General features: G+C 39.2%; 1 protein-coding gene across 3 annotated transcripts in view; it reads right to left on the reverse strand.

The window, feature by feature from the left end:
• Smap1 (small ArfGAP 1) overlaps positions 1 to 11,428 on the reverse strand; it is a 75,800-nt gene that overhangs the window by 3,019 nt on the left and 61,353 nt on the right. For all 3 annotated transcript variants that reach the window (XM_029475150.1, XM_029475152.1, XM_021163031.2), the window contains 3 exons: positions 8,784 to 8,874; positions 5,291 to 5,418; positions 657 to 822 (listed from right to left, as the gene is read on the reverse strand). In XM_029475150.1, the coding sequence (XP_029331010.1) occupies positions 657 to 822; positions 5,291 to 5,418; positions 8,784 to 8,874 (385 nt within the window). The remainder of the gene's footprint in view (positions 1 to 656; positions 823 to 5,290; positions 5,419 to 8,783; positions 8,875 to 11,428) is intronic.

The raw sequence follows: 11,428 nt of genomic DNA on the forward strand, positions 1-11,428 counted from the left end.
CAAAACAACCCATGCCTCAACCTTCAGAGCTGTTACTCCAGGATGCAGACAGATGTGTCGTCTACTACACAGATGCACAGCCTAGAGGACATGCTGCTCTTGCTGACTGGTACCACTGCTCTCCCAAAACCCAACCAGGCAGGGAGAGCAGTGGTTCTTTGTTTTATGATGAGGTAGGTGGGTGGCCACACAGCTTCAGCCTATATATGAAATAAGCTTATTTTGGAACTAAGGGTCTGATGTATTAAAACTGAATAAATTATATGCTTATATTTCACTACAATGAAAGACAGTTCCAAGTTTTGCATAATTATACATATGTGTAGTTCTGACTGCTTAATTGTTTACCTGCAGAGGAAACAAGAGTTTACACAAAGTCAAATTTCATGTAAATCCAATCCAGTTAATTCCTGAACTCCTGTCTTATAAACTTGTAGAACAATATTAAATGATATGTGAACAACTTGTTATATCTCAAATGAATAAAGTTCTGTGAATCCTATATTGTTTAATTCTGATGCTTCATTCATTTCAGTTCTATAAACTGCAACAGAAGCATCCACTGGTACCATAGAAAACTGTAACTGAGGTCATTTCAGAGGATGTACTCTGCAACACCGTGTCATTGTCTGCAAGTGGAGCGCAACATCAATTACCAGGAGTGCTTTGCTGTGCTCCTGTACCATACAGAGATAAGATGGAGTCTTTGGAGAGTTGTTTCTTTGCTACTTCTTCTGACTTTGTAGTTTGCTCAGTAAACAGGTCCAGATCCCCAGATGTCACGGTAGACAGGGTAGCAGGTGCTGGTACGGAGGCAGTCCCCTGGGCAAAACACCAACAGAAACTTAATTTCTACAAAGGACAGCTTATCTAATACTAAAGTTCACATAAAACTATGAAATTGGTAGTATATAATAAGAGGAAAATGGTGACATCTCTTAAGATCATTTTCCAGCACACACACATGATCATCTAGAATGCAGAAGCAATGTCATGGCATAAGCTGTAGTGAAGACCAAGGAGCACGGAGCTCCTCCACAGCCACGCTAAGCCACCAGGAAAGAGCAGGTTTTGCTCATCATCCTGGAACACAGAGGGTATGACAACATGCAGGTCCAGTCTGAGGACCCCCCAGCACGTCTCTCAAGAACTAGCGACACTTGGAATAAAGAATGTTACATCTTGCAGAAGCGAAGGCTCTGTAATGGGAGATTAAAAGCTTGTATCTTTTCAAAAGCTATACCATACAATGTTTATACACCTATTCTAGAACTATTTTAGCAATACTAGAATGCATCTACTCCAGAAAATAAATACAGAAAACTGGCTACCTATATTCAGCCATAACTTTCATGCTATTCAGAGGCAAATCATACAAGTGATTTAGATAGTTAATATAAAACAAGTTTCCCATTAATCCTCTATACCTTACACAGAGACACTTTTACAAAACCACAACTGACATGCTTGCTCAATTATTGGCTTTAAATACTTAGTGGAAAAAAAGATTTCTGAAGTCTAGTAAATGCTGGCTCATACTCTTCTGAAACGACAGATGGAGGTGGGTAGCAAGCAGAAGCTAAGTCCAGTCATGGTCCTGGACACAACACCATGCAGTACACTACCCTCAAAGCACTTGATTCAGACCTACGTAGGTAGAACCATATTTTGACTCTCACTAACTGAGCAAGACTTGTAAAAAACATAGAAAAGGCTGTCTTATTTTGCAAAAATTCTAAAATATGTAAGAAATTAGACATGGGGGCTGGAGAGATGGCTCAGTGGTTAAGAGCACTGACTGCTCTTCCGAAGGTCCTGAGTTCAAATCCCAGCAACCACATGATGGCTCACAACCATTCGTAATGAGATCTGATGCCCTCTTCTGGTGTGTCTGAAGCAGCTACAGTGTACTTATATATATCAATAAATAAATCTTTAAAAAAGAAAATAAGACATGACAGACTACCAAACCTAACAGTGTCTTTTAATCCGACTATACTTTAGTTACTAATGAAGAAGCATAGCCCCCCCAGCGGCCAACAGAGTGGTCCCTGACCAGCTGGGCTGGACTGGATCGCTAATCCTCAGTCTTGGGATTTATATGTCGCCTGACTCTGTCCTACAAAATGAGGACAGGCTTCATTACCACGGGTGCTTTGTAATGGAATAAGTAACTACACAGTTATTAAGAGTGATAACAAAATGACATCACCATGTGGTCCTTCCAACACGTCGCTTCTATGCAACACCAGAATCTACTCAGCACCTTGGGTTTCATTCTTGATGAATGAGACATAATAAAAAAGCCCAAATGTTTAGGGAAATACTAATTTTGGTTTCATAGTAGAACAGTCTAAAGAACAGCCTTATGGTCTAAATATTATATAAATGAATTTGAACATCTACCTCAGCATAGACACTAGCTAGATGGCCAGCCTCAGTGGCATGCCTAGCAAGCACTTGAAGTCTGCTAGTCTACTGGTGGTGTGTGTGCTATCATTTCACCATCAGAGTGCCTATTGTTTTATAACTCAGGCTTTCTGGACTTTCCACAATACCAGGGCTGGTATCAGCACTTGTACATATTCATTCTCATATATTCATATTCTGTCTGTCTCCCCACTCCCTCCCTTCCTGTTGTATATAGATAGAAAAGGACTGCTGAACCGAGTTCCTCCCACCATCTACTGTACACTCTGGTCAGCTACTTCCAAGTCAATGGTAAACCCAAGCTGTTTTTATACATGGGTAAATCTCTGACTAAAATTTACATATGCCCAGAAAACAAAAGTCAAATAGTGTTCATAGTAATGCAGTATCTTGGTACTTAAACTCAATTACAGCTTAACTTCATATACTAAAAGCCCACCAGAATTAGCAACTTTCACCCTTTCAGGACTCATATGGATACATACATCTAAGTTATACTTTATTGGCAAAGGCAGCATTTTGAAAATATATTTGGATTTTAATCTTAGCATGTAGTTTGGATAATAGGTAATTCTTATCATAAATTATCTTACAGGGCTCTGTAATTACAGAGCCTACAACTGGCATAATTTTGGCTTATAAATAGTGTTCAAGAAAAGAATTAAGATATGATTTTTAAAATGAACCATGCTGGGACTGGAGAGACACATCAATGGTTAAGAGCATTTACTCTCAAGGCTCAAATCTAGAAGATCTCTTCTATTCTGTCCTTGTGCCTTAAGGCAGGAAAGTTCCCTCTTACAGAATAGTGGGGTTGGGTATTGTGCATTTATTGTTTGTTTTAGTTTGTTCTGAAATTGAAAGTATGTAGAATAAAAAGATGTAGGGAAAAAAGAGAGCATTTCCTGGAAGACCCATGTTAATTTCTCCAGCACCTACATGGCAGCTCACAACCTCCTCCAGTTCTGGGGGAAGTTCATGTTCTCTATCAGCCTCCTTGAGTGTGTGTGCGTGCAAACAAGGCTTCTTTAAAAAGGAAGAAAAGAAAAAACCTTACCATCCTATGAGTACCTAATCAGCAAACACAAGGCACAACAGTTTGTCTTTGTAGCTTGCCAACTGGCTAGAGCTTGATTAGCATTAAGGTTAGAGCTTGGGGCTTTCCAACTGGCTAGGCTGGCTGGCTAGCCAGTCAAGTTTCAGGAATCTACCTATCTCTCTACCACTCCCAGCACTGAGGTTATAGGCATACGCAGCTGTGGGTGCTGGGGATCAGAACTCATGACCTCATGTTTGCAGGTATCTCATGCTTGTATCTCCACAGTCCCCTCAGTCCCTGTTTTCACATGAAGGCCGTAAGGACTAAAAAGGACAGAGATACCCCTGAGCTAGCTACCTTTCCTGAAACACACTCTATTGCTATACTCAAAGTTGATGATGACTTTAGCCTAACTAATTCCCAAGAATTTTACTTGTTAAATTCAAGGCAAGTACACAATTACTTTAATAACAAAAATATGCATAATAAAACATTATTACTCTTCCTGACACATGGACAGTTATGAAAATCTTTACATCCACACAACTCAGATGTGGCTCCCCTTTTCTTTTTTTTTTTAATATATTTTATTACGTATTTTCCTCAATTACATTTCCAATGCTATCCCAAAAGTCCCCCATACCCTCTCCCCTCTCCCCCATTTCCCTACCCACCCATTCCCTTTTTTTTTTTTTTTTTTGGCCCTGGCGTTCCCCTGTACTGGGGCATATAAAGTTTGTGTGTCCAATGGGCCTCTCTTTCCAGTGATGGCCGACTAGGCCATCTTTTAATACATATGCAGCTAGAGTCAAGAGCTCCGGGGTACTGGTTAGTTCATAATGTTGTACCACCTATAGGGTTGCAGGTCCCTTTAGCTCCTTGGGTACTTTCTCCAGCTCCTCCATTGGGGGTCCTGTGATCCATCCAATAGCTGACTGTGAGCATCCACTTCTGTGTTTACTAGGCCCCGGCATAGTCTCACAAGAGACAGCTATATCAGGGTCCTTTCAGCAAAATCTTGCTAGTGTATGCAATGGTGTCAGCATTTGGAAGCCGATTATGGGATGGATCCCTGGGTATGGTGGCTCCCCTTTTCATATAGAAAAGAAGTACTGCATCTCAAATGCTTTCCAGGAAACCAATTGGCTATCTGTAGTGTTCCAGTGTAATAGGCAGTGAGAGTGTTTGTAGCAGGCTTCCAAGTGACTTTAAACTGAACCTTGAAAGTTAATGTTTCATTTGAAGTAAACTATTTAATGTCACAAAAATAACTGAATTTCTTAACCATTAGTATTTAAAAAATCTTATTGCTGTATTCAATGGTTTTTATTTAATCATTCAAAAGTAGCAAGGTTCATTTTAAGACTAGCTTAAAATATATTTTACCTTCAGAAAAATACAAACATTTAATTTGCCAGAACTTATAGAATCAAATATATTAGCATCAACAATGTTATTAATTCAGGCTTGTGAATTAAGGTCAGATTGAAGGTTGCCTCACATACCCCCATACATATATTCTAAATTCTGTTGTTCTCATAAAATTTTAAGAATGGTAAAGTCTGCTTGTAGGGTCATAACAGACTCTACTGTAACCATCTCTACAGCTATATCACCAAAGTAGCTGAAAACTATAAATCAATAGAAATGGCTGTGTTTGAATAAAACTATCTGTTTAAACAAAATAAAATTGCAAGATTAGCTTGCTAAATGCTGGCCTAAAGAATAGGTTTTCAGCTCAGGGACAACAATTTCAAAGTTAAACTTCTGAAGCTTTTCAAGCAGTGGTGTCACCAAGAGAGAACACATTTTACTGCTTACCTGAGCTGGGGGCATGACAGTTGCAGGTAAAGGGTTAGAAATCATTGGTCCAAAAATGTCCAGATCATCACTCAGGGCTGGCACTGTGGCTGGGTTTCCATTGGTCACGGGTGCCTCAGCAGGACCATCTGAAAGGAATACACACTTCTGTCGATATAGAATCTCTTAATTACAGGAAACAGGGTGCTATTTTAAAATTTTATTTTTTAAAACTAAGAACAATTCAAAAGAAAACCCTGTGTTCCTTGCTGCTCTAGGACTGACCCCCATCCTAAAGAGAACACTTCGGTGTTGGTCTTCCCCAGAAGTAGACTTCTGGTTTCAGGCCTAACTCCAGCCGCTCCTGGACAAATGGGAGCACACGGCTCACAATAGCCTGAAGACGTACTTTTCAAAATCACTAATTGTTTTATCTACACCCATGCCACACACACATATCAATATGCCAGCTCCAGCGTCTCTCTATCCTAGACTTCTCACTATATGGTATTTTAATGGTAAGCTCTTGATATCATTCCCATAAATACTCCTTATTACTACACATACACAAAATTATTGAAAAAACAATTCTTAATAACCTCTTAATTGAAACATTTCAACCTCACACTTCAGTAAACACAAGCTCCCAATGGATTTTAAAACATGCTGTCTTTGCTCACCACCTTTGGCATGTCTCACAGAAATTATTGTTTCAATCTACTCTGAAGATCAGTTTATAATTTCCAGTATTTGAAAAGGACAGATAAAGATTCATTATTATGATCACACTGTCTAGATGTTTTTAAAGAATGTTTGCATGTTGTTGGTTTCTGTCCCATGAAACATGATATCTGTCTTCAGGTCCTAGGGTAGAGATGGAAGGCTGATCCTGAGGGCCTCCTCAGTGTGGATCATCTAGCTCAGTAGCTAAGTTTGTACGACTTAACTATGTCTTCTGATCCCTAGACTAGTGAGCTGTCTGACCTGTCTCGAAACCACATTTCTGCAAAAGCCATAGGGTCACTGGGATAGAATGTTGGGGAAAAAAACAGATAGTAACAGCAGGCTGTATGACCAATAATATATGAAAAATGTCATCTTGAAATGCATTATTTTATATGTTTGATATAATACTTAAAAACGCCACAGAATTACAACCATGCCTAACCACAAAGGATTACCTAAATTTTTCAAAATTAAGACTCAATCTTCAAATACTTAATAATTCCTTGCACTAAGTTAAAGAAGTAAATATTTGAAAGATCATTCAATACTGATTCTCTATCTTTCCATTCCACTGTCCTTATACAAAGTTCAGTGATGTATAGAGGAATACAGATGGATATGGTCATCAATAAACAAGCAGAAGGAAGGAAAAGCAACTAGGATATGATGAGTCCTCAATTAATAAACAATATTACAAAGTAGTAGAGGTTAAATACATTCTCCTGATCAAAGGACCACTATTGTATGTTCCTTACTGATGGAATAAAGGCTAAGATGTTGAAAATATAGTTATTAAAATTAAACATGGTAAATCATAATAAATCAGGATACATTGTACACACACTTAAAATTAAACTTTAGTCGGGTGTGGTAGCGCACGCCTTTAATCCCAGCACTCGGGAGGCAGAGGCAGGCGGATTTCTGAGTTCGAGGCCAGTCTGGTCTACAGAGTGAGTTCCAGGACAGCCAGGGCTATACAGAGAAACCCTGTCTCAAAAAAAATAAATGAATAAAAATAAAAATAAAAAAAAATTGAACTTTAGCATTAATCCATATTTCAAACCAAGTCCCCAGAAGCAACTGGATCCATCACATTTTTCTTCCTTTAATACTGCACCTCAATTTCCTGTCTGCATAACTGCAAATACCCCAGATTCCATTTCTCATGTTTACTAGTGTTCAACAAACTGCTGGTGCTCAATAAATACTAACTGCATTCAAATTTTACTTGAATAGCAGAATCATCAGGTGGTCACAATCTATTTACAGAGATAATGAAATAATGTCAAAGAGTAACATGAAATTTTACGCACTGCCAACCAAGTTTAAGGTGGGTAAGAAGGTGATAAGCTAACGGATGTTGTATTTTTCATTAGCATTTTTGACAGAGCACGAACATTCAAGCCTTTAGTACAACCTATCACAATGAACTGTCAAGTCCTATTCCTCAGTTACCTACTGAGCCAACAAAGCCCTAGCAGACTCAGCCACACTCTTAGTAGTAAGGTTCTTGAAGCTTTCTAAATGTGTGTGTTGTTCAAGGAATTGTTTTTTGTAGTCAAAAAGTCATTTAAAGTTTTTTCTTTAATAAAATGTTCTTTGTAATCCCTTCATATTAAAATATATTCCTTGCTTTATGGGATGAAATAAACCACAAGTGAATTAATTTGTAGGCTCAAATCACATGAACCACTTTAAGTTAGGATATTTGTTTACAAAATCGGTGTGATCTGCCTAAGAAATTGTCTTCTAAGTATTTCAGTTTACGCCCATACATTGCTGCTGCTGGTCAAGGAAGCTTCATTTTGCAGTGAGTGGTGATTAATACAGAAGCTCAACTGGTCAAGTCTGCGGCTAAGTGACTTCTGAATGTTCACTTATAAACAAGGTATCTAACTATGTCACCCACTCCAAGGCTCAGAAGTGAAAGAGTGTCAGAGGTAAAGGGATGATGTTGTAGAAAGCTGTCTTCCAGGAATGACACACCCAAGACACTCTTGAGCACTCAAGCAGCTGTCATTACCTACATGAGACGGAGCCTTTTTATCATGGAGCAGGAGGGGTTCATGAGGCCTGGGCCCTCTCTGAAGACTATGGGCATTCAATGGTTGATGTGTGAGAAAGAGAGACATTTTCTTCAGTGCTGAAGCCACTGGTGAGTTACACACATCTTAAAAACATCCTTCATCTATACTCCTGTAAAGAACTCTGGTTAAACTCGCTGACATTTGGACGGAAGGGACAAGGAAGGGCTAAGAGCAGTGGGAAGGAGGTCAGAGGTAAAGAATGGGGTGAATGCAGTCAGATGCTGTGTGTATGCAACCGTCATCACGAAACCACTAGCAACAATTTCTATATGCAAAACAATTAAATGCATTGCTTATGTCTATAAAATTTTATTAAAATTTGAATTTGCCAATGAGGTTATCCAGAATTATTTTACTAAAGGGACAGCAGAAATCGCGTTAATTTTTTTTTTAACCATAGGGTGGGGGTGGGGGGCTAAGCGAAAGGGAGTCAGGATTCAATCGTTACTTACATGTTGAAATGGCATGTCTACCAAGCCTCTCAAGATCATTCCCTTTCCTTTCTCCCCCTAAGGAATCCATTACTTGTATTTCAGTAAAGACAGAGCTGACACACACTGGCTTTCCTTATTAAAATGCCTTTTCTGAGAACTTGGCACTTATCAGACCCTCTCACACCGCCTCTTTGATACAATACTGAAGAACTAGACATCATGTTCATTTCAAGTAGGTTTCAGTTGTTTTGCATTTCCATCACTTACCAAGTCCTAGAAGATCAATAGTGGGCTCTGCAGCATTTTTTGGGCTGGTGCTTTTCTTAGGCTCAAGTTGTTGCTCTTCTTTCTTCTGCAGCTTTGAAGTAAATCATTGGATTCATTGATTAGTTTATTAAGCGAATATTTAAGTTCCACTTACACTTATGCATAATTTTCATGAAGTTAGTATAAGGAATCCTAAAGCATTTATTACTTTTTAAACAGGTAAGCATGGTCTTTGAACTTACAGTAGAAATTTCTATTCACTATTCAACGAGACCCTTGAATAGTGAATATAGAAATTCAACCTCTAAATGAAATTATTATGCCTTTCTTCCCCTTGGTACTTGGGGCTGCACCTATCATCTCATATGACAGGCCAAGGCTATCACTGAGCTCCACTTCCAACACTTCTCACTAAGTTGCCCAGGTAGACTTGCAGGCCTCCTGACTCAACTTCCCAAGTAGCAGAGACCACAGGAATGCATCACCAGGCCTAGATTTTTTTATATTTCTAATTATTTGATCATTTTGTTGGTATGTATGGGTTTGTGCATATCATAACATGTGTGGAGTTCAAAGGACTTAAAGCAACTTTGGGCCAGTTCTTTCCTTCTACCGTGAGGGTCTAGGAATAACTCAGGTCAGGCTTGTCAGCAAGTGTCTTCACTTACTAAGCCAGCAAGTTATACTTTTTTGTTGTTTTGGACACAGGGTTTCTCTGTGTAGTCCTGACTGTCCCGGAAGTTGATTGAGCCAGGAGGCCTGCAAGTTGAAGGTCTACCTGGGCAACTTAGTGAGACTTCAACTCAAAATAAAAAGTAAAGTAGGTGTTGGAAGTGTAGCTCAGTGATAGCCTTGGCCTGTCATATAAGATGATAGGTGCAGCTCCAAGTACGCTATAGACCAGGCTAGGCTAGTCTCAAACTCAGAGATTCCCCCCTGTCTCTACCTCCAGAGTGCTGGGCTAAAAGGTGGGCATCACCTCCACCAGGCAGCAAGTTACACTTTTGAAAAATTGGATCACGTATTATTTCTTAGCTACTATTCATACTTGTTAGTTGTTTGGAGAAGAAAAGGGAACTGGCCAGCATAAATGTTGTTAATGTATTCTGACTTCATCCCTCTTCATGTCACCATTACCCTGCTGACAGTTCACAGTCAGCTCAGAACTGGAAACAGTGATGTGGAAGCAGTGTACTTGAACATACTCAGCTTCTATAAACATCACACCGAGAATCTGCCTTCTCATAAGGCAGCCGCTCTCGACCTAGAGGGTCAAACAACTCTTTCACAGGGGCCACCTAAGACCATCAGAAAACACAGATACTTACATTTGTGACTCTAAACAGTAGAAAAGTATAGTTATGAAATAGCAATGAAACTAACTTTATGGTGTGGGGTCAGCACAACATGAGGAGTATATTAGAGGGTCTCAGTGAGGAAGGAAGGTTGAGAAGCACTTATTAGAAAAGCTGAATCAACCACGTGAGGTCAGGTTAGGCAGATCTACAATTTAACCAGCACATATTCCATTCAGATTAGTTTCATTTGCAGAAGCTTGACTGTCCAATCTTTCTGTAATTTACAGCCTAAAACTGAGTAAAAGCTTAGTTTCCAGTTGCCGTATTTTTGACATTTCCTGTTCATTTAAGTAACAGGTATAATAGCTGATTTTCAAAACTGAGGTAACAATGTTCTTTTGCTGGTTTTAAGTTGCTACAAACAGCAGCACACACCTAATCTGTAAGCTGCTGAATTTAACAAGCAGAAAGAGGGAGAATAAAAACTAACCATCTCTCTTGGATTCATCAGTGAAATGAGATCATAAGGCAATCTAGAGAGCTCCCAAACCAGAAGAGACACGCAGACACGGAGAACTACATGTATGAGAAAAGAAACCCACTCTCAAGGGGGAAATTTTGAACTGTAACTGACACATTGCTGGAGGCCAGTGTGGACATGTCTGTGAGGAATTCAGAAAGTGTATGTCAGGGCAGAGAACTGTTCACTCTTATGTTCCAAGAGCCTGTAACAGTCTATCACACACTGTATCAGGTATATCTATCACACACCATATGTATATGTTACATATTAGCTATGTCTTGACTTTTAGGAATAGGTATAAGTAAGAATTCCCTATGAATGAAGATCAATTTGTTTCGTTATAAAATTTTTTGACATGGTCTCAATATGTAGCACAGACTGGCCTCAAGTTCCTACTTCTGTATTCGGCTGCTGGCATTACCATGTATATTAAACCCAAGGAAAATTAAACTTTAATCATAATCACTGAGTTCTTCCAGACTGTAAAGTCCATACTCTTTTTATTATACCATGTAACCAAAATCAACCCTTACGTTTCTTTGACGCCGGGTATCTGTTCACAGCAGCCGCAAACAGTGACTAAGACAGTGAGGTAAGAGGAAACTCCTCCAAAGTGGAAAGGAAGAAGTCAACATATCACTCTTTGCAGATGATATGATAGTATATATAAGTGACCCTAAAAATTCCACCAGAGAACTCCTAAGCCTGATAAACAGCTTCAGTGAAGTAGCTGGATTTAAAATTAACTCAAACAAGTCAATGGCCTTTCTCTACACAAAGGATAAACGGGCTGAGAAAGAAATTAGGGAAACAACACCCTTCAC

Source organism: Mus caroli, chromosome 1 (genome assembly GCF_900094665.2).
Source record: "Mus caroli chromosome 1, CAROLI_EIJ_v1.1, whole genome shotgun sequence".
NCBI lineage: Eukaryota > Metazoa > Chordata > Mammalia > Rodentia > Muridae > Mus > Mus caroli.